The sequence below is a fragment of the Micromys minutus genome (genome assembly GCF_963924665.1).
Source record: "Micromys minutus genome assembly, chromosome: 10".
NCBI lineage: Eukaryota > Metazoa > Chordata > Mammalia > Rodentia > Muridae > Micromys > Micromys minutus.
Genome location: NC_137979.1, coordinates 35,251,691 through 35,276,325, shown reverse-complemented (window position 1 = coordinate 35,276,325; position 24,635 = coordinate 35,251,691). Strand labels below are relative to the sequence as shown.

The following is a 24,635-nucleotide window of genomic DNA, read 5'->3' as shown; positions in this document are numbered from 1 at the left end:
TCTTAGGGTTGTTTTGATTTGCATTTCCTTGATGATTAGAGATGTTGAGCATTTCCTTAGGTGCTTCTCAGCTGTTCGATATTCCTCAATTGAGAATTCTTTGTTTAGCTCTGTACCCCAATTTTCACTAGAATTGTTTGATTCTCTGAAGTCTAACTTCTTGAGCTCTTTGTATATATTGGATATTAGACCTCTGTCAGATATGGGATTGGTAAAGATCTTTTCCCAATCTGTTGGCTGCCGTTTTGTTTTCTTGACATTGTTGTTTTTAAAAAAGTCTTGTGTTCTACCTACTTAGCTAAGCAACTCTTTTTTTTTTTTTTTTTTTTTTTTTTTTTAATGCCTTTTGGTGGGTAAGCTGGGCAGTGTATATATACACCGGCAACATAGAGGCTAGAGGTTTATGTTGGATGTCTTCCCCGTGTCCCACCTTATTTTGGAGATGGTGTCTGTCACTGAACTTTGCTGCTTTGGCAGACTGGCTAGCCAGCAGGCTCCAGAGATCTTCCCGTCTCTACTTCCTGGAATTGATACAGATATGCACCAAGACATTAGGTTAACATGGAGGCTTGGTTTTTGTTGGCTAACTATTCCTGAGTGTGTGCCTGCCCTGGGATGTGGTCAACATACCCAGTGTCAGTCCATTCAAGATAACTAAGATAACTAGTTTGACACTTCTAGTATCTATCAACTGCAGAAAGCTTCTTGATTGGGGTTAGATTTATACCCTCTTCCCTTCTCTGTGCTAGGATGATACCTGGCTTAAACTCGGCAGGTCTTGTATGTACAGTCACGATTTCTGTGACTTCGTATGTGCATCTAGTCATGTTGTGTCTGGAAAACACTGGGGTTTATTTTAGTTCATCTTTCACCTCTTGGATCTTGTAATCTTTTTTCCCTATCTTCTGTATAGATCCCTGAGGCTTGAGGAGAGGGGTGTGATAAAGGCATACTATCTAGTAATGAGCTCTCCAGAGCCTCTTACTGTATGTATGTTGTCTAATTATGGATCTCTGTCTTAAGTCTCATCTGCAAAAAGAGACTTCTTTGATAAGGGCTCAGTAAGACCTTCTATGGATATAACAATATGTTGGTGGGAGTCACTTTGCTATGTTCACTTAATAGAAAATTACAGGTTTTCTTCTAGGGCCTATGACCTGTCTAGTCTCAGATTCTTAGCCCTACTAACAGTATCAAGTATGGGTTCTATCTTATGGAGCAGGCCTATCCAGTCAAAAGGTAGTTGGTTAAACTTAATACATTTGTGCCACTGTTGCATAAGTTGATATATCTTGCAAATGGGTCACTTTTATAGCTCACAAGGTTCATAGTTGAATAAGATTAGGTAATATTAATGTTTACTTTTCCTATAGCATTTATAGTGCCTTCTAACACTGTAAACACAAGTCATTGAAGGTGAAGCTTATAGTTAAGAACCAGTTGCAATTGCTTTATGTTCAGGAACATAATGTGGTATCTCCAGCAATAGGGTCTTACCATCAGGTTGTGGAGGGTAACCAGTAATAGTGGCAATAATGTGTAGTGTTTGGGGGAATTATGCAATAAGCTTTGGCCAACAGTTCAAAAAGATACAACACATTATTGTAATTTATTTGGTTTTCTTTAGTAATATATGATGTGTAATTAGAGCTCTCTATGAAGCCCTGACTATCCTGGAACTTGCTGTGTAAACCAGGCTGACCTCAAACTCACAGAGATCTGCTTGTTCTTCCTCCAGAGTGCTAGGATTAAAGATGTGCACCAGCCATGCACTGCTTGGTTTTGAGTTTCTTATAAAAGGTGGGGAAATGCAATGTTCTGATCACAAATATATATGGCACAATTTAAATTTGAACAAGAGTGTTCTATGGTTAGAGTTTAAGTCCAGTATACTTATCCAGTATTTTTAGATTGTATTTTTTTGAATTTTGAAAACAAAATTTTCTGATTCTTTTCCATGATAGGCCTGGGACAACCATCTAAGGAGAAATAGATCAATTGTTGTGGACTTGTTCCATGGACAGCTAAGATCCCAAGTCAAATGCAAGACATGTGGGCATATAAGTGTCCGATTCGACCCTTTTAATTTTTTGTCTTTACCACTACCAATGGACAGTTACATGCATCTAGAAATAACAGGTAAGTCACAGAGTTCTGAAAAACTGATTCATTTTCTTTATTTGGTAGCCTGAATTCATAGTTATGTCTTTGCAGTGAGTTTTCATAAATGTGAGAAGTCAGCATGTTATAATCCACATTAAGGCACTATTTTAGGTTTCAAAGGTTTGAAGGCTGTTGCTGTGATCGTTGATGTTTCTTTTAAATTCCAGACATGAAAGAAACTTAGAAAAGCTTGTAAAGCCGATCAGACTTCTTTATCAGATAAACATAAAGAAAATCTTGTATTATTCAGAATTATTCCTGTTTTATTTTAGTATTTATATTTAAAAATGTAAGCTTGAATGTTTGCCATTTGCAAGTTAGATATATCCATTATGTAAGACTTTTATTGTAATATGCATTTTACTAATAAATTTTTTTTTCCTTACTAGTAATTAAATTAGATGGTACTACCCCCATACGATATGGACTAAGGTTGAATATGGATGAAAAGTATACAGGTTTGAAAAAGCAGCTGAGTGATCTCTGTGGACTTAAATCAGAACAAATCCTTTTTGCAGAAGTGCATAGTTCTAACATAAAGGTAATATTAGTTGCTCTTTCTAGAAAATCTGGCTTTATTCTTCAGTCAATATTTTGTTGCTGGGCTCCTATAGTCCACATTAACCTTAGCACCACTGCCTTCCATTTTCCTACTAGAATGGCCCATTAAGTGATCAACTGCTTTCCTAATCCCAAAAGTCTACATTCCCACCAGCAAGCAACATGGTCAGGCTCCACACCCTGGACCAGCTTCTGTCTTAGTCACTGTTTTGTTTTGAAGACACCATGACCACAGAAAATCTTATAAAAGAAAGCACTTTTTTTTTTTTTTTGAGGCTTGTTTACAATTTCAGAGGTTTAGTTCATTATTATCACTCACTGTAGGGAGCATGGTGGCATGTAAGCAGATATGTTGTTGAAGAAGTAACTACAACTTGATCAAAAGGCAGCAGGAAGAAAGAATAATAGGCCTGTTTTGGCTTTTTGAAACCTCCAGTGACACACTTCCTTCACAAGGCCACACCTAATGCAAGGCCACACTTCCTAATTCTTCTCAAGTAGTACCACTCTGTAATGGCTAAACATTTTTATATATAAGCTAGTCTTTCTCAAACCACCATACTTAATAATCAAGAGAGATACCAAAACAAGGGCCAGTAAGATGGCTGAGTGGATAAAGGCACTTACCCTCAAGTCTTATGACCTGAGTTAATTCTCTAGGACCCACATGGTAGACAGAACTGACTCCTGAAAGTTCTCCTTTGACTAACGTACATGGGCTCACACACCTAAACCAGAATGAAAAATGTGTGTCTGCCTGCCATCTGTCCCCACTCCCCACCCTCCCCTGCCTCTCTCTGTCTTTCTTTTTTCCCTTTTCTTTTTTATCTTGAGACAGAGCCTCACTATGTACCTCTGGCTGTCCTGGAGCTTACTATGTGAAACAGGCTGGCCTTGAATTCTTAAGAGGTCAACTTGCTTCTGATAAGATTAAAGGCATTCACTGTCACACCCAGATTGTCTACCATTTTCTAATCAAGAAATTTGAAAGTATTGTCTACCAGAGTGAGAAAAAATAAATGATGGTGGCATTTTTAGAGGAGGGAATTATCTAAGACTGCTTATATGAAGGGTAGCCATTACATTATGGTGTTATTTCCCCCATCAGCTGTCAGTAAAATTTTTCTTTGGTTACTTTGTATATTTTTAAAATTTTTATCCCTTTTTAATTTAACTTAATTTTAAATTGTGTATCTGTGTCTGTGTGGGTATTGCACTTGAGTGGAGATGCCTTCAGAGGCACCCCAGGAACTAGTTATCTCACATGGTATCTGGGAATTAAACCCAGGTCCTTTGGGAAAATATGTGCTCTTAACCACAGAGCCATCTCTATGGGCCTTTCTCTTTCTGATGTATGGGTGTTTTGCCTACGTGTATATCTTTGTATTATGTACATACATGTCTGGTGCCTTTAGAGGCCAGAAGATACCCTGGAATTGGAACTACAAACAGTTGTGAGCTGCCATATAAGTGCTGAGAATCAAACGTGGGTCCTCTGGGAGAGCAGACAGTATTCTGAGCCATCTCTCTAACTCCGTCTATATTTATGAATATATATTCATAAACATAAATCAGCCCTTTACACGAGAAGCCTTTAGGTCTCTTACGAAGTCACAGATCAAAGATAATTCAGAAAATAAAATACTACATCAAAACATGTTTAGACTTTTTTTGTTTTGTTTTGTTTTTATTTATATGAATGCAGGACAGCCTGTCTTCAGACACACGCCAGAAGAGGGCATCAGATCCCGTTACAGATGGTTGTGAGCCACCATGTGGTTGCTGGGATTTGAACTTGGGACCTCTGGAAGAGCAATCAGTGCTCTTAACCACTGAGCCATCTTTCCAGCCCTAGATTTTTTTTTTTTTTTTTTTTGTCATTATTCCTTAAACAATAGTCTTTACAACTATTTACATCACATTTTTTCTGTTAAGTATTAGGTAATGGTGATTTAAATGAATGCATAACTGATATGCAACAGGATTGCGTTTTATAATGGACTTGCATCTACAGATAATGGAAGGTCAGCAGAGGGCATTAAATCCCCTAGAACTGCAGTTCTGGTTATTGTGAACTGCTATGTAAATGCTGAGGACCAATTCTGGATCATCCACAAGAACAATTCTTAACTGCTGAGCCACCTCTCCAGTCCTCGTTGACTACGATGTACTTTTCAAACTGCTAATGAATTAGAAAATAAGTAAATTCATCTTCCTTCTACTTCAACCTTCTAAGAAGCTATAATTGCAAATTCTTGTCCTTATCAGACTGACACTTTTGTTCTTGACAGTCTCACAGTCTCACTACTTAGACCAGGTTGACCTTGAACTCAAAGAGATCTGCCTACTCTGTTGGGAATAAAAGTGTGTGTGCTATCACACTCAAGCTGAGTTGATTTTTTTAAATATTAAATGTAAATAGATCTGTCAGGGTTTGCAGTTTAGATAGTTGAGACAAAAGGCAAAACTTCCAGTCACCCACAGCATACTTCTTCCTGTGGATAGGGACAAGTGTTTTGTGGGTTTTTTTTTTTTTTTTTTTTTTTTTTTTGGGCAGGGAGGTAAATTGTAAGTTATTTTACCCAGCATTCTCTTCAGTTAGAGAAGATTGTTTGTTTTTACTGATGTGTTGGTTCACACCTTTAGTTCTAGCAGAAGTAGACAGATCTCTGAGCTGGAGGTCATCTTGATCTACATGGTGAGTTCCAGAGCTACATAATGAGAACTAGTCTCAAAAAAATTGCTGTATATCAGAGATAATTTTTCTATTTTGTTTAAAACCTTTTCTTTCTTGTTTATTTACTTGTTTTGCTTTTTTGTTTGTTTGTTTTGTTTTTCTTCCTATAGAACTTCCCTCAAGACAACCAAAAAGTTCGACTCTCAGTGAGTGGATTTTTGTGTGCATTTGAAATTCCTATTCCTTCATCTCCAGTTTCAGCTTGCAGTCCAGTCCAAACAGGTAAGATAGAAATAGAGTTTATTCTTATAAGTACAGTGTTAAATGTTGGTCTAGGGCCAGCAAAATAGCTCAGCTGATTAAGAGACTTGCAGGTAAGCCTAATGGCCTGAGTTTAGACCTCAGGACTCCCAAAGGAGAGAACTGAGTCCTGTAGATTGTTCTCTGACCTCCACATGCATGCTGTGGCTTGTACTTATACACACATATATGCATACATACATAAATATAATAAACACTAGTCTAAGAGTTAAAATCTTTTTTTATATATGTGTGCTCAAAACAATTTTGAGCTCAGAAGAAAACTTCAACTGGAGATTTTTCTAAGAATTCTAATAACCATTTGATACAGATTTTTCTTTTGAATGATGGGAAATTTAAAATTCAGACATAATAAACTAAGTAGGTAGCTCTTAGCTCATACATATATATGTGGTTATTATATATACACACACATACATATATGTGGTTATAATATATATATATGTATATCATTAACATTCATATCTCTTATAACTCTTTGTAACAGTAAAATGGCACAGATAGTATGAAAGGAACCTACTACCAGAAAATATAACCAACAAATTTAGCTAAATAGGAATTTATTGTCCAGTTATTACACATGCTTTAATATGATTAGTCACTCAGTCCTTTTGGCTTCATCTACTTTATACTTTTTTTGTGGTGCTAACGCTGTGCCTCTTAGCAGCCTGTTGTGTAAGAGTATTTTCCCAAGAAGATGCAAGCAACATGCACATGTCTGCTTACCCCAAAAAGTAAAACCAGAATAGATCAAAAGTAATGACAGCTCCAAAATCCAGTTTTGTGAACCAGTAAGTTTTTATTGGTGTTACTACAGGACTATTGGTGAGGGGTTACTTACAGGAACAGGGATGACTCAAAAACACAGCTGCATCACCAAGAAGCCCACTCTAGCCATAGTGAAGATTCAAGAAATCTGTATTCAGAAGCTCTCTGAACGTCTTGAGGCTGAGAAATCACAATACTAATCAGATTTGCTGTTCAGTCTCCTTCCTCAGTTTTACTCACTGCTTCTATAAGGCTGCAAAGGAGCTTCAGAATCTCACAAGTTTCCACTTTGTCACACATGTGACATTTTGTTTGTTGCCTGATCTTCTGGATCTCCCCTTTCCTTTTGGAAGAATGTTTCAATTAGGAGGAAAAATGCTATACAACAGTGTTACACTGTATCTCAGCTATGCCTTACTGTTTAATCAAAGATATCCTCAAACTTATGATCCTCCTGTCTTCTAAGTGAAGAGATTACAGGTATAATTTTCACACCAGGGATTCTTTCTTGACAACTTATCAATAGGTTGATTCTCCTACTATAAACTACTTCATAGAAAATGAAGCTCAGGCTGGAGAGATGGCTCAGAGGTTAGGAGAACTGACTGCTCTTCCAGAGGTTCTGAATTCAATTCCCAGCAACCACATGGTGGCTCTCAACCATCTGTGATGGGATCTTTTGGTATGTCTAGGGACAGTGACAGTGTAGTCATATATATTAATAAATAAATCATTTAAAAGGGAAAAAAAGTAAAGCTCTTGTCACTGGCATGTAGCAGTTATGGTGAAGGTGAGTCAGTAGATGATTTCATGTTCTCTATTTTAGCATATCATCGTTGAGTGATGAAAACTATCATCTCTGTCCTCCAATATGGAATCCATCAGTTACATAGACTAGAGCATTTGAATTGTAGCTGTTTAGATTCAGCCTTACTGACTAAGAGAATGCATTTTTATCTTAATTTTTTTAAAGCATTCACCACCATGCTCAGCAGCTTCAAACATCTTTTTTTATCTTTTTTATTTATTTTATGTATATGAGTACACTGTAGCTATCTTCAGACACACCAGAAGAGGGCATCGGATCTCATTATAGATTGGTTGTGAGCCACGTGGTTGCTGGGAATTGAACTCAGGACCTCTGGAAGAGCAGTCAGTGTTCTTAACCACTGAACCATCTCTCCAGCCCTTTATCTTAATTTTTATTAAGAAATTAACACCTGGCTTATAGCCAGATTGGATAGAATATTTTGAGAGAAATGGAGAGTTTTAGAGGAAAAGAAAGGACAGATGAATGGTAGAGTTGTTCCTGCACCTGATACTCATGGGATTGTTACAGAAGCTCTACTTAACAGTTACTACTATTCTTTTGTTGTCCTTTAGTCATAAGCATGAGTTAAAAAATAAATTCTAAACTTTAAATTTGCCAGTAAATTTAGAATTGTTAATTGGTCTGTGCATTCTCTCTGTCCTGAATTAGGAGAGTCAACACTATCAATGTTCAGGATTCTCAGAATACTTGAGAAAAGAGCAGAGATGATAGTGATACAAGGTTCTGATACTGTGCACATCTCTGAATTTATAGATTGCTCCTCTTCTCCATCTACAAATGGACTGTTCACCCTGACTGCTAATGGGGATCCTTCTCGTCCTATATTCATCCCCAATGGAATGCCAAATACAGTTGTACCATGTGGAACTGAGAAGAATGTCACAAATGGAATAGTGAATGGTCATATGCCACCTCTTCCTGATGACCCCTTTACAGGCTACATCATTGCAGTCCACCGAAAAATGGTCAGTTAAATATTGCACAACTTACTATTGGTCGTGTCAACTGTCAATGGTGAAATGGAGTTATTTTGTCTCTTTTACATGTTTCTTAAACATACTCACATTATATCATATATGCTTATCCATATCCTATTCGATTGCTGTTATAGAAATGACATTCCTTACCATATATTAGTAGGCAATAGAATGCTAGGCAAGAGGTGATGCCCACCTGGGATCCATCATTGGAAAGACTGAGACTGGAGAACCATGAGTTGGAGCCCAGGCTGGGTTCCATAGCAAGTTGCAGGCTAACTCAACCTAAATATTAAGACTGCCTCAGATATACCAAACTAAGAGAGTGCTGGATAGCCAGTACACACAAGTAATGCTTTTTCTAAAATGTGTGTTGCATATGTATCGGCTTATATATCTCTGCCACGAAAATGTAAGACCCTTTGGAAAACGTTTTATTATTACCATTGTGTGGTTTTTGGAGGACACAAGAATGTTCTTTGACAAGATTTTTTTGTAATTCCTCCCTTACTAAACTAACTTCTTCCATTGAAGGCTATTTTTTTTTAATTGTTTTAAATTAAAAAACTTGAGGGCAAAACAAGAGATTGTTCATTAGTTAAGAGCACTGACTGCTATTCTACAAGAGCCAAGTTTGAATTCAGTATCTACATTGCAGCTCATGACTTACCCTAACTAGTTAAAGAGGGCCCAGTGCAGTCTTCTGAGCCTCCATGGGTACTGCATGCATGTGCTGTACATACATGTGAGAAAAACACACATACACATTAAAAAAGCAAAACAAAAAAAAACCTTTTTTTAATGGTGTGGGAAGGTGAGGTCTTAGTGGTTACAGCACTTGCCAGACAACCATGAGCACAAGTTAGAGTTTGTGTAAATGCTAGCTGAGGGTCTTGGCCAACTTGTCATTTCAGCTCAGGAGACAGAGACAGTGAATTCCCAAAGCAAACTGGCTAGTAAGACTGGGTGTATCAGCAAGCTCCAGGTTTAATTAAGACAACCTGCCTCAATCTACAAATTCAATGTAATCACCATTAAAATTCAAACTCAATTCTTCATATAGTTAGAAAGAGTAATTTGGAATAATAAAAAACCCAGTATAGCAAAAAATATTCTCAGCAACAACAAAAACAAAAACTTCTGGGGGAATCACCATCCCTGACCTCAAGCTGTATTATAGATCGGTTGTGATAAAAACTGTGTAGTACTGATACAGAGACTGTCAGGTAGATCACTAGAATAGAATTGAAGACCCAGAAATGAACACACACACACCTATGATCACTTGATCTTTGACAAAGGAGCTAAAAACATTCAATGGAAAAAGGGCAACCTCTTCAACGAATGGTGCTGGTTCAACTGGCAGTCTGCATGCAGAACAAAGCAAATTGATCCTTTCTTATCTCCTTGTACAAAGCTCAAGTCCAAATGATAAAAGACCTCCACATAGAACCAGGTACACTGAAACTAATAGAACAGAAATTGGGGAAGAGTTTAGAAAACATAGACACAGGGAAATTTTCCTGAACAGAACACCAATAGCTTATGCTCTAAGAGCAAGAATTGACAAATGGGACCTCATGAAATTACAAAGCTTCTGTAAGGTAAAGGACACTTGTCAAAAGGACAAACCGGTAACCAACAGATTTGGAAAAAATCTTTACCAATCCCACATCTGATAGAGGGCTAATATCTAGTATATACAAAATTAAACTCCAGAAAATCAAATAATTCTATTTAAAAATGGGGTACAGAGCTAAACAAAGAATTTTCAACTGAGGAATATTGAATGGCTGAGAGAAGCACCTAAAGAAATGTTCAACATCCCTAGTCATCAGGGAAATGCAAATCAAAACAACCCTGAGATTACACCTCACACCAGTCAGAATGGCTAAGATCAAAAAGTCAGGTGACAGCAGATGCTGGCAAGTATGTGGAGAAGGTGGGATTGTAAACTGGTACAAACATTCTGGAAATCATTCTGGCAGTTTCTCGGAAAATTGAACATAGTACTTAGTACCTGAGGACCCAGCTATACCACTTCTGGGCATATACCCAAAAGAAGCTCCAACATCTAACAAGGACACATGCTCCACCATAGCAGCCTTATTTATAATAGCCAGAAGCTGGAAAGAACCCAGATGTCCTTCAACAGAGGAATGGATACAGAAACTGTGGTACATATACACAGTGGGGTACTACTCAGCTATTAAAAACAATGACTTCATGAGATTCCTAGGCAAATGGTTGGAACTTGAAGCTATCATCCTGAGTAAGGTAACCAAGTCACAAAAGAACACTCATGGTATGTACTCACTTAAGTAGAATCTAACACAAAAAGCTTGAATAACAAGAAACAATTCACACAACTATGAAGCTCAAAGAGAAGAAAGGCAAGAAGGTGGATGCCTCAGTCCTTAAGAACAAAATGCTCAAAGGAGGAAATAAATAGAGGACAAATAGAGGAGCAGGGGTTGGAGAAAAGATCATCCAGAGACTGCCTCACCTGGGGATCCATCCCATATGCAGCTACTAAACCCAAGCACTATTGCTGATGCCAAGTAGTGCTTACCGGCAGGAACCTGATATGGATGCCTCCTCAGAGTCTGCCAGAGCCATACTGATACAGAGGAGAATGCTTGCAGCTAACCATCAGACAGAACACAAGGACCCCAATGAAGGAGCTAGAGAAAGGACTGAAGGAGTTGAAAGGGTCTGCAACGCCATGGGAAGAACAAAATTAACAACTAACTGAACCCACCACAGCTCCCCAGGGACTAAAACACCAACCAATGAGTTCTTATGGAGAGACTCGTGGCCCCAGGTGCATATGCAGCAGTGAATAGCATTCTCTGACATCAATGGGAGGAGAGGCCTTTGGTCCAGCGAAGAAATGTTTTCCCAGTGTAGGGGAATGCCAATGTGCTGAGGTGGAAGAGAGTGGTTAGGAGAGAGAGCACCTTCATGGAGTCAATGGAAGGGATAAGGGATAAGGTGGAAGGGGATAACATCTGAAATGTAAATGCAGAGAATATCCAATAAAAACAAATATTTATATTTCCCTTATTTAAAAAAAAAAAAAAAGACAACCTGCCTCAAATCGCAGCACTCAGGAAGCAGAGGCAGGCAGATCTCTGAGTTCAAGGCCAGCCTGGTGTATGGAAGGAGTTCCAGGACAGTGGGGGATACAGAAAGAAACCTTGTCTCAAAAAACAAAACAAAGAACCTGCTTCCATGAATAGGGTAAAAGTGAACAAAGATTGTTTTCACTATCAGCCTTGGGCCTAAATGTGTGCACACATACATGTGAAAAAGAACAAAAGACTTGACAGCGGGTCAGTAAGTGGTTGAGATAGTGGCAGCTTAGAAAAAGAAAGGGAGAATTAATGCCAGTAATTGCACAAACCTCACTGTAGCTCTAATTGTGCTACTGGATAGTCAGTTGAACACCTTAGACTTCAATATCAACATCTTATAAAACAAAAGAGTTGGAGTGATGTACATATTTAATCCAGCACCCTGAAGGCAGAGGCAGGTGAATCTCTTGTGAGTTTGAGGCCAGCCTGGTGTACACAGCAAGTTTCAGTCCAGTCATGGCTATACAGTAAGACCCTGTCTCAAATAAAAATAAAATTGGTAAAAGAGTTGGGTTGCTAGGTAATGGCAAGAGCCCACTAGTTACCCCAGCCACTGTTTGGCTAGAGGGTATTGTTTAGTAGTAGAATATTTGCCTAACACCAAAAAGTGGGGAGGGAAAAAAAAAAAAACTAATCATATCCTTGTTTATTATATTTATTGGCTAAAATATACTACCCTGCTCATATAAGAAGAAAATAAAAGTCATTACATACCTGCAATCTCAGCACTTAAATTGCTGAAACCTTGAGTTCTGGCCAGCCTTGGCATACATAGTAAGACTGTTTTAAAATTTTTAAAAAAAATTGTTGGAGCTGGAGAGATGGCTCAGTGCTTAAGAGTATTGGCTGCTCTTCCAGAGGTCCTGAGTTCAATTCCCAGCTCACACCTGCCTGTAACAGTAGTGGGCTCTGGCAGACATGGCAGACACTCTTACACAGACATACATGCAGGCAAAATACCACTGAACATAAAATAAAAATAAATTTAAAATAAAAATATTTTAAAATGTTTAAAGGAACATTAGGAGAGAGGAGAAAGGAAAATGTTTAGAGAAACAAAATTAGTGGGTTTTTTAAATAGTACATTAATTCTTTAAGTACATAATGAGGGAAATGAAACTATAAATGAGTTAATGTTTTACTTTCCAAGTATTTTTTTTAAAAAGATTTATTTATTTACTGTATGTAAGTACACTGTAGCTGTCTCCAGACACACACCAGAAAAGGGCATCAGATCTCATCACAGATGGTTGTGGGCCACCATGTGGTTGCTGGGATTTGAACTCAGGACCTCTGGAAGAGCAGTGAGCTCTCTCAAACACTGAGCCATCTCTCCAGCCCCTCCAAGTACTTTTATAACAAATTAAAACAAAGTATGATTTAACAGAAATTCCTTTACAGTCTAGAAACCTAAAGTCTGAAATCAAGTTACCAAGAGATAGATCCCTCCAAAAGACTCTAAACAGACTCTTCCTTGCCTTCTCTACCTTCTGTTTTTGAGCATCCTTTAGCTTGTGGCTATGTAATTTCATTTCCTACCTGTGTATTCGAACTTTCCCTTTTGTCTCTGCCTTTCTCTTACAAAGATCCTTGACACCCGGTTTTTCTTATATCGTTTGATCTCATTTTAAGACCTTCAACTTTGGGCTGGAGAGATGACTCAGCAGTTAAAAAGTGTTTGGCACCTAACACTCATGTTGGTGGCTCACAACCTCCTGTAAATCCAGCTGCAGAGTATCTAGTGTCCTCTTCTATCTTCTACCGGTACCTGAACATATGTGGCATATTCACAGAGATACACACATATACACAAATAAAAATAATATAAACTAACTCTTTTTCAAAAAATAAACGAGCTAAGGTGTGTGGCAAGAAAAGAATTTGGCAGGGGGTGGGGGAGTACTCAAAATTACATATGTAAAAAATCTTTACCAAGTAAGATTGGATTTACCAATTACAGAATTTAGATATAAGCAGATCTTGGTGGCAGATGAACACCACTTATCTCTGTAAATACTTAAACCATATTTTTTAAATTGTGTATCTAAAACCCCATTTCAATACAAATAAACTTCACAAATCATACAGGAAGCATCTATTTAAGAAAAGAACATTAGAAATAAAATAATAAAAAACTAAAATATTGTTGCTGGAGAAATTGCTCATTAGTTAAGACTACCTGCTATTCTTCCAGAAGACACAGGTTTAATTCCCACCACTACATGACTATTCACAACCTCTGGGTCTAGGATATTTGACCCCATCTTCTGGCCTCTTTGGGCACCAGAAGAGGCATCAGATCCCATTACAGATGGTTGTAAGCCACCATGTGGTTGCTGGGATTTGAACTCAGGACCTCTGAAAGAGCAGTCAGTGCTCTTAACCACTGAGCCATCTCTCCAGCTCTATATAAAATATTTTAAAGTTATTGAATTGGGGAACTAGAGAGGTAGCTTAGTAATTAAGAATGTATATATTACTTGTGTAGAGGATGTGAGTTCAATTCCCAGTACCCATGCCAGGCAGTACACAACTGCCTGTTGCTCTAATTCCAGGGATCTGACACCTCTGGCTTCTGTGGGCATCTGCTCATATGTGGTGCAGACACACACACACTTCAAAATAAAGTAATAAAGTAGGAGGAGTGATCCAACTCTACAGAGTTGTTCTTTAACCTCTGTGCACATACCATGGCACACCCACACACACTCATGCACTCAGACAATACTAATTAAATTTAAAATGATAGATGAGGTTCTTGCATCAAAAGAAAATATTTGGAGATGTTAGTTTTCTGCAAACTGACTCAGAAACTTTTCTAACAATTCTAATAAAAATGTTAAATGTGTGTCTGAATTCTTACACTTTTCTTACATTTTGTTTTATGTGTATGGTTTTGCCTATATTTATTTCTTCACTCCATGTGGATACAATGCCCAAAGAGGGTGTTGGCTCCCCAGTTTGTGTGCATTTTTGTGTTTGTATGGCTTCACAAGCCAAGCACCAAGAGGAGCTAAAGGAGCAAGAGGAACTCAGCAGTGAAGAACACTTGCTCTCACAAAGGCCTTAGGCTCAGTTCCTAGTATCTAGGCTACTCATAACTAACTGCAACTCTATCTCCCTGGAATCCACTGTTCTTTTTGGCCTTCTTGGGTACCAGGCACACATGTGGTCCACATATATACAGACACTCAAGTACATAAAATACAAATAAATTTTTGAAGAATAAAGAAGATGCTTTTATAAAGGGTAAAAACATAAGTGAAGCTACCAAATTGCCATTTATTTTATAATCTGATAAGTATGACAGTGTGATATTAGTGTGAAGTGTGACAAATAATTCAGTGCAATTGAATGCAAAAAATCAAAATGAACCTGTTTTCAAGCCCATGGAATTCTTCTAGCCTCAGTCTCCTGAGTGCTGAGGTTATAGGTATAAGCTACTACCATAACTTAGGTTTAAGTGAATAGTGGGAAAATAAAATACTTGAGAATTACATACCTAACATACTTATAATCCCTTCATTTAAGAGGTGGAGACAAGAATAAGTTGAATCCAACCTAGCCTGTGTGAAACTGTGTGTCGACAATAAGTAAATAAAGGCTGGGGGGATGGGTTATAATTGGGAGTGCTTGTTGCACACTTGTGGGTCCAGAGTGTTGATCACCCTACACAAATGACAGCTAGGTGTCCTACATACATCTGTGGCCCCAGCTCTGAGGACAGAGGAGAGTAGTGACAGAAGCAGGAGAATCTGGAACTTGCTGGCTTCCAGACTAGACAGGAAAGCACAGGCCCTAGGTGCAGGAAAGAACACCTGATGTCTCCACTTAAGTGTGCTCACACACAAATGTACACAGACTCACACACATATTTATACATGAAGTATTTTAAATAAGTAGAATAACAGATCTATATTAATTCAACAGAAATATAACAGCAAAGGACAAATTAGAAACAAAGTTGATTGACAGCTAAGTACAGTTAGGTGTGCACAAGGAAGTCTTTCACCAAATTCTCTAGATCAACAGAACACCAGCCTTAAGAGTTCCCCAGGATGGTTGGGGGTTTTTTTGTTTGTTTGTTTTTGTTAGTTTTTTTTTTTTTTTTCACAACTGCTTTCTCCAATATTCTTCCTTCCTATGACTAGTGATTATTGTGGTCATTACCACAATGGGGAGACTTTTACTGGCATTATTTAAAAAGAATGAGCTATGCAACTGAATAGTTTTTACATGTGATTCATTGTGTGTGAAATTTATCTGAATCCTAGTTTAATATTTAATAGTTAACTCTGAAATGAGCAGCACCTCAACCTTTCAATGGGTCTCCACTTGGTAATGGTATCATACTTTTAATCTCTACTTGAGAGGCAGAGGCAAATGGATTTCTGTGAGTTCAAGGCCAGCCTGGTCTACAGAATGAGTTCTAGGACAGCCAGAGCTACCCTGTCTTGGGGGTGGAAGGGGGGAGAAAATACGTGGTTATAAATACGTGTTAATTGGCAGCCTGTTTTATCAGCTCTCTTCTTTTGTTTGTACATACAGATGAGGACAGAACTGTATTTCCTGTCATCTCAGAAGAATCGCCCCAGTCTCTTTGGAATGCCACTGATTGTCCCATGTACTGTGCATACCCGGAAAAAAGATCTCTATGATGCAGTTTGGATTCAAGTATCTCGACTGGCCAGTCCACTCCCACCTCAAGAAGCTAGCAACCATGCACAGGATTGGTAGGTTCTGGGGATAAGCTACGTCTTGTGATATCTTTTTTTTTCTTTTTCTTTTTTAAGATCTATATATGAGTACACTGTTATATATAGATATATAACACACCAGAAGAGGATATCAGATCCTATTACAGATTGCTGTGAGCCACCATGTGGTTGTTGAGAATAGAACTTAGGACCTCTGGAAGAACAGTCAATGCTCTGAGCCATCTCTCTAGCCCCCAGTCCTATGATTTCTAAATAATAAGAGTAACTTTTATGAATATGTTGTGATAAAAAGATCTGTTTTATATAGCAACTAATCATCCTTGTATCTGATGACTTTTTTCATTTTTTTACTCTCACCTAAATCCCTCCTGTAATGCCTCCTTATCTTCTCTTGTTGTAAAAGTTAAAAGTATGAATTCACCAGGAAATTTAAATCATCTCAATCTTCTGAAATTTAGAATGTGAGTGGCATATTTAGATATGAACTTTGAAAAAGACTCATGCCATAACATGATTCAGTTGGGATGTGTTTACACTGTGCCTTTCCTATATACACAGGAAGTATATAAACCTAGCAGAAAGTAAACCTTTTTTTCTGTTTTCTTTGTACTCTTTCTACTACCATTCTATGAGATCAGCATTCACTTTGAGTAATCATTGAGACTTGGTGTCATCTATCAAAACTGAATTGCAACTCATTTTTTTGCTATTCTGGCAATGAAAAATTAGCTTCTGTAATAACAGCTGAAAAAAGTTATGCTCCTTATGATAGTCTTTTAATATTAGATTTGAGGTTAAGGTGTGTCTTCAACCTGTGAATAATTAATTCATAAGCAAATTAGTTAATGGATTTTTGGTTTTAATAGAAGTAACATTTGGATAGGGTTAAATTTTAATTAAGGGACTCTGGGTGAGGACTGTTCCCTGGATTTCTACTGAGCTGGGTATGGATGTTTAAGAAAGAGGATAGCTTTCCAATATGAGAGTGGTTTGTAATGATCCTGTCCTTTTGTGAAACAAGGAGCACAAGAAGGGCCAGGTTTTAACAAGAACAGGAAACAGCTTTAATTTGAGATAACTGTTATGCATGTGGGAAGTGAACTTAAATGTTCTTTGCTGGAGATACAGGTGTCACCAACAAATATAAATATATGTATATCTCCCTAAGATGAGGGACTATCACTTGAGAGAGTAAATGTTGGACAGAAAAAATGTTCAAGACATAATTCCTGATGCATTTCAGCATTAGAAGTTAAGAGAGGAAGAAAAAGGAAGAATCCAGTAATGTCTGATCAATTAAGACTAAATGGTTGAATACCTTTAATTTCAACATTCAAGAGGCAGAAGCAGAGGATCTGTGAGATCAGGGTCAGCCTGGTCTACATAGCTAGTTCCAGGAGAGCTAGAACTACATAGAGAGACCCTGTGTCAAAAAAGCAAACAATCAAAAGGAATAAATGATTAACCAAAAGAAAATGACGAATTTTTTCATGGCAGAGAGACTGAATAAGAAGACTGAATTCTGCTCACTGTCTTAATCCAATGGGACAAGAGTAGAGACCACTGACCCAATTTTTTAAATTTAATTATACAGGCTTTATTTTCTTTCAGACAGGGCTATCTCCCTAAGGTGGGATTTGAGAAAATATTATCAAACACAGGAGAATGTGGGGTTTATATTAACCGTAAAACTGCAAGGCTGGAGTTTTTTAAGGGTTGGGAGATTTCAGGAGAAATTTTGGTTATATAGGAAATTGGCTGAACATTTCAAAATTATTTGGCAGAACATCTGCCTGTCTCTGCCCCTCAAGTGCTGGCCTTAAATTAAAAGCAAGTGTCACTGTACACCTGAATGGCTTTACTCTTCAAAATATCTGTAAGAAAATATATCGAGACAGAAAACAGAGAAGCGAGATCTAGGGGAGTTGAATGGCTTTAGCTACAAACATCTGTGCTAACCAGAGTTTAAAGGAAAGGGTTATTTTGGCTCACACTTCTGAGTTAGTCTTAGTCCTTGATCAGTGGCCACAATGCTTTACCCGTCCTGTGGATATCTTGATGGGGAGTACACAGTTGGACAGCTTGCTTCCTTCAGTGTGGCCAAGAAACAGGAGGATAAAAAAGGACCAAGATTCCAATATCCACTTGTTCCTCTAGGCCCTGACTCCTAAAAATTCTTCTGCTGCTCAGTAGTACCACAGGATGACAACTGGGCCTTTAATATATGGTCCATTAAGAGACTTTGAACATCTCATATGAAGCTAACCCTAGTGACTCATTCCCATGATTCCAGCTGCTCCCCAAGCTGAGGCAATAGGATAACAATCTTAAGACCTTCCTCTACTGGAATGAATTTGTAGCTAGCATGGGCAACTTAGTATGAGACCCTATCTCCAGATAAAAATGAAAGGAGACCTAAAGATAGAGCTCATTTGATCTAGTGCCAGCCTAGGAGGCACAATAGCCTAGGCATAAAACTGTATCCAACTGTAACAGGACAGATAGGGTTATCTTAGCTTAATATCTGCTCCGTCCTCTGTTAGGGTGCTCCTTAATCATTTTTATTCTCTTCTTTGGATGCTGGGATGTCTTGGTTTGCTTCTCACTTGCTTTGAACATGTTAGTGGACAGTGAGGTCCATCAGTAGTCATTTGGGTTATACAGAAAGAGCTCCTGTACCAGACACTCAGGAGGCAGAGGCAAATGGATATCTGTGAATTTGAGATAGCCTGGACTACAGAGCAAGTTCCAGGACAGCCAGGGCTATACAGAGAAGCTTTCAAAACAAAACAAAACAAATTGGACTATCAAAGACTTGTGGATGGGTTGAGGATGTACCTCAGTTGGGAAAAAGATTTGCTTGACATACAAAAGACAATCCATGACATTACTTAAACCAGGTGTAGTGGTGCACATTTGTAATCTCAGCGGGGGCACACTACTGTGGAAAGTAAATCTTCCTCAGAATAATTTAAAGTAATCAAACTAGAAATGCTTCTTAGACTTTGGTATGTTTCTTTTTCCAGTGATGACAGCATGGGCTATCAATATCCATTCACTCTCCGAGTTGTACAGAAAGATGGGAATTCCTGTGCCTGGTGTCCATGGTATAGGTAAAGTCACCTGTAAAACCAGTCTCCTACAGTCAGTTTCAAACATAATACTTTTTTATAAGATTTATAAGGGAGATAGCCCTTGATTTATAATGTAATCATGAATAATGAGAAGCTTGATATAAATGTGAGAATTGTTCGTCTCTTCTTTGTGAAACCCAGAGTACAAGTTTATTTTTCAGGCATGCAATTTTACAGATTACATTCCATCCCAAATTTATAACCCATGATAAACATTTTTATTCTAAACTTTGTGGGGTTTTTTTTTTTGTTGTTGTTTTTAAATAGTCTCATTTGTGTTGCCCAGGCTGATTGCAAACTTCAGTGCACAGCCTCCTGAGTATTGTGGCTGCAGTCATGCACACATATTTATTATTAGTCCAGATGTTCTTTCTGAGCCAGTAGAACATAATCTGTTCAATAACCTGACTGGTCATCTTTCCTGAGGTTTTACAAGTCTTCAGTATGTCATTGTTGTTACAGGAGGTATAGTACCTGACAGTAGTACTAAAGTCGGCTTTTAGGAAGTTGTAATGGACATAACAAATGAAATGTAGTAGCCATGAAGCCATGACTGTGTCTTGTCCTTTACCTGTCTCCAAAATCTGTATACATATTTGCTTAAGGTGCTGTTTTACAAAGGATAGGCATTGTTTTATCACTTATCTTAGAGCATTATAAAAATAAATTTGTAATTTCTTTCAAGTCAGTTTATATCAAATACCAGCTAGTTTCTGTATCATTTTACTTGCCATGAAACTTGTATTTTCTTTATATATTAATAACTGTTTAGTGCTTTATAAAACCAAAGACTTTGAAGTTATGAACATGATTCCTGAACTTTTTAACTTAAGTGACAGCATTTATTAGACTGTGAAGCTAAAATTTGACAAATTATGAAGTCAAGAGACGTATTAAAGAGTATTTCTAATTGAAAACAGATTCATTCTTTATTATTTATTCCTCTGTGAATGCTTTCCCCTTTTAGATTTTGCAGAGGCTGTAAAATTGATTGTGGAGAAGACAGAGCTTTCATTGGAAATGCTTGTATTGCTGTGGATTGGGACCCTACAGCCCTTCACCTCCGCTATCAAACATCACAGGAAAGAGTGAGTGCTGGGGGAGGCTATAAGGTGGTGGGTTTAATATGGAAAATGTTCTCTAGTTTAACTGTATCATAACAAACTAAAGTCAGAAATACAGCTGATTACATTCTCTGTGGTACTTGATATACTGGCATGTTTGCTAGGCTCCCTGCCCCTGACTTCTAGAGTTGATTGTATTAAGGGTATTACATTTCAGAAACATTAATAACAAATCTTGGAACAAAACAGTGTAATTAAGTTTATAGATGGTACTAAAGAAATGGCTCAACAGTTAGGAACACTTATACTCTTGGAGAGGACCTGGGTTTGGATTCCAGAATCCACATGCCAGCTAATAGCAGGAGTTTGCAACTCCTGTTCTGAGGGTCTGGCTTCCAAAGGCACACTGCATGCACACAGCATACAGCCCTACATGCTGGCCAAACCAATACGCATGAATAATTTTTTTTTTAATTAAGATTTTGATAGGAGGGGGCCAGTGGTTAAGAGCACTGGTTGCTCTTCCAGAGGTCCTGAATTCAATTACCAGCAACCACATGGTGACTCACAACCATTTGTGATGGGATCTGATGCCCTCTTCTGGTGTGTCTAAAGATAGCAAAAAGTGTACTCGTATAACTAAAATAAATAAATCTTTCAAAAAAAAGAAAAGATTTTGAAAGGAAGTTTTAGAAACTAGAGAGATGGCTCAGCAGTTAATATTTACAGCACTCACCAGAGAACCTGGGTTTATTTCAGCACACGCATCAGTTGTTCACAACCCCTTTGTGACCCCAGCTTCAGTGCATCCGGTGCTCTCTTATGGCCTCTGTGCAGATACTCACACCAAGAAATAAACGTAACACATAAGAAATTTTACATATCAATATCTTTTTAGAATATTAGGTGATGCACATCTGTAATTCCACTGGGCATGAACAAACCTCTAAATTAAATTCCCAGCATCTAAAGAGAAAAGGAAAACCCAAAAGAATTTAGAGGAGATATAAACAAAAACAAAGGGTTTTCTAATGGATTGTACTGGGTTTATTACGTGCCTTTTAACTTGTCAGAAATTTATTTATAAAAAGCAGTTTTGTGTTATAGTAAATATTAAAAAATAAAAAACGGTTTATCTCTTTACGGGCCCTGAGGTCTCACTCCTCAGGCCTGACCCTGATACGGAGCCCCACGCACCTCTGGCACCCGGTCTAAGCCGCCACCATGGCCCAACTTGTCCACGAAACTCCCTTCCCTTGGCAGTTTACTACTGCCTGTTCTCCGCCTCTGTCCCGGGGTGTTTCTGTACCCCAAAAATCCCACAAATACAACTCTACAGCTCAGTAGCTTTTCATACTGGTTTATATATTCAACTCTCAATTCACAAACCCTCTACACAACAAGATTGCATCAAATAGACAAAGATACAAACTGCCCTTCTATATGAGATATTAGACTTGTAAAATCCTTAATGTTCATAGCTTTTTAACACCAATCAGTATCACCTGGGTCTACCTGGTCCTTGGGAAGCTCCTTGTTGCCAAGACCTTCACCCTCCATTCTCTGCCCTCCTCAGACCTCTTCCACCCTTTCTACTTCCCTCAACCCGCCCAGTCACTGTCTTTCCTTTATTTTACTAATTAAAATGGGAAGGTTCAGTTGGAATCACGTGACTAGGCGGCAGCCCTTCTTTGGGAAGTAGAATTAACATTAAAATATAAACAGCTTCAGGACTATCTACATTTTTGGGCTCAGTGGTTAAGAGCACTGACTCCTCTTTCAGAGGTTCAATTCCCAGCAACCACATGGAGGCTTACAACCATCTGTAATGGGGTCTGATGCCCTCTTCCGGCATATCTGAAGATAGCTACAGTACTCATCCATCCATACATAAAATAAAGTTTTTTTAAAAAGCATTTTCTTTAGGTAAGTTAATAATAATAACTGACTTTTCTGGCTCTTAATTTTTATTATGTTTATTTATTATTTATTGGTGGAGCATATACATGTAGATGTCAGGAAACAACTTGAGAGAACATCTTTCTCCTGCCCTGTAAGTCTCAGGATCACAATCAGGTCCTCTGGTTTGGCAGCAACCATTTTTATTTTCTGAGCCATCTTACCAGATTTACTTTTCTGACTTCTTATGCTGTTGAGGAATGGGAGAATTACCAGTTCCAAGCCTACTTCCTTGTTTAGATCACCAAATTTACCACCACGAACACAGCTCTTTGTACCCAAGAATGGATGTACTGTGATTTTTTTTTTTTTTTTTTTTTTTTTGGTTTTTGGTTTTTGGTTTTCAAAGCAGGCTTTTTCTGTGTGGCCCCGGCTGTCTTGGAACTCACACTGTAGAGCAGGCTAGCCTTGATCTCAGAGATTCACTTGTTTCTGCCTCCTGAGTGTTAGGATTAAAGGAAGGTACCACCACTTCCTGGCATGCCATGGACTCTCACCAAACAAACAAAATGTCACTATGCTCAACTGGGCAAGGTAGTATACCCCTGTAATCCTAGCACTTAAGAGATTGAAGCAGGAGGATCGGGAGTTCAAAATGTGGATTGCATAAGATCTTGTCTCAGAACAGGGGCAAAGAAAGAAAGATACTAGGGTAAAAGCTAAGGAAAATGTAAAAAGGTATCATAGGTCAGGCTCACTGTAGCAAGGCATTTCAGAAACTTTAGCCATGCTTTCTTTGAAGAAGGAAAATTTTAGCACTGGATAGATTTACAAGTCTCTGTCATCACAAATTATAACAGGACATTATCCTGACAAAATCCCCATCAGAGCTATATTGCTTAGCTGTCTGTACCTCTTCCCCTTTTTAACAAGCCCATTGTGCAATATGAGAGGCTGTGGAGGACATCACTGACAGGAAGAGCCAACATGTGACCTATTACTCTCACCCCACTTCCACATTCAGTGATACAACACAGTGGGAACTCTGGAACTATTGAGATACCTCATCTTACTGGGGAATGGAAACATGACTAATCTGGGCTCCTACTAAATGTGGTTCCTGCCCCTGCTTGGCAGGTCATATAAGAGTGTGGTACACAATTGGAGTTATTGCTCACTTGCGTTATATTTTTTATTTCAGTGATTGCCCGTCTAGGAATTTTCCTTGAGAAATAGTATTCTGTTCACTATGTAGCATTTTTTAAAATAGTAAATAATTAGAAATGTGTTTGTTTCGTATAAGAAGTATGGTTAAATAAAGTATGGTGTATTCTTTATATAAATTATTATGTAGTCACTGAAAATGATTACTGATTTTTTACTACATACCAATTTTCTAATTTTATGAAATGTTTTTAATATTTTATGCATTGATAACTTAATAGATCTATACAATGTATTTTGATCATATCCACCCTCAGCTCTCCTCTTTCAATTCAAGTCTTCCTACAACAGGTCTCTTTCTCTCAACTTTGTGTTCTCTCTCTCTCTGTTTTTTTTTTTTTTTTTTCATTTTCTATGCATTTAGATGTTTTGCCTACAATTATGTCTGTGTATCACTTGTGTTCCTACTACTCATGGAGTCCAGAAGTTCCTTGGAACTCAGGTTAAGACAATTTTGAACTTTCATGTGGTTCCTTGGAATAGAACCCCAGATCCTCTGGAAGGAGCAGTCAGTGCTCTAACCTGATGAACCATTTCTTCAGCCTCACTTTTTAAAGTCTGTGTGTCTGTGTGTTCCATGGCACATGTGATAGTCAGAGGACAAAGGTTTTCTCCATCTATAGTGTGGGTTGTAGGAATTGAACTCAGATAACAGACTTGGCAGTCAGTGCTTTTACCCACTGAGCCATCTTTTCAACCTAATACACCAAGTTTTATGAGGGAGTGTTTAGGTTTTTTGTTGTTTGTTTAGCATCAGGTGTTTGGTTGGTTTGTTTGACTGGTTGTCTTAGTTAGTGTTTTACTTCTGTGAGCAGACACCATGACCACTACAAGTTTTATAAAAGACAACATTTAATTGGGGCTGTCTTACAGGTTCAGAAATTCAGTCCATTATCATCAAGGCAGGAGCATGGCAGTGTCCAGGCAGGGAGGTATGGTGCAGACAGCTGAGAGTTTATATATTCATCTGAAGGCTGCTAGCAGAATACTGGCTTCAGGGTCTTATAGACCACACCCACAGTGACACACCTACTCCAAGAAGGCAACACCTACTCCAACAGGGGTACACCTAATAGTGCCACACCCTGGTCTGAGCATATACAAACCATCACACTGATTGTCTGGTTTTTTGAGACATGGTTTCTCTTTGTAGCCCTAGG

General features: G+C 38.1%; 1 protein-coding gene across 3 annotated transcripts in view; it reads left to right on the top strand.

Moving 5' to 3' along the window:
- USP32 (ubiquitin specific peptidase 32) overlaps positions 1-24,635 on the top strand; it is a 127,314-nt gene that overhangs the window by 89,061 nt on the left and 13,618 nt on the right. For all 3 annotated transcript variants that reach the window (XM_080922202.1, XM_080922201.1, XM_080922200.1), the window contains exons 23-29: positions 1,965-2,139; positions 2,553-2,704; positions 5,572-5,683; positions 8,076-8,287; positions 15,985-16,169; positions 19,181-19,267; positions 20,256-20,376. In XM_080922202.1, coding sequence (XP_080778328.1) covers positions 1,965-2,139; positions 2,553-2,704; positions 5,572-5,683; positions 8,076-8,287; positions 15,985-16,169; positions 19,181-19,267; positions 20,256-20,376 — 1,044 coding nt within the window. The remainder of the gene's footprint in view (positions 1-1,964; positions 2,140-2,552; positions 2,705-5,571; positions 5,684-8,075; positions 8,288-15,984; positions 16,170-19,180; positions 19,268-20,255; positions 20,377-24,635) is intronic.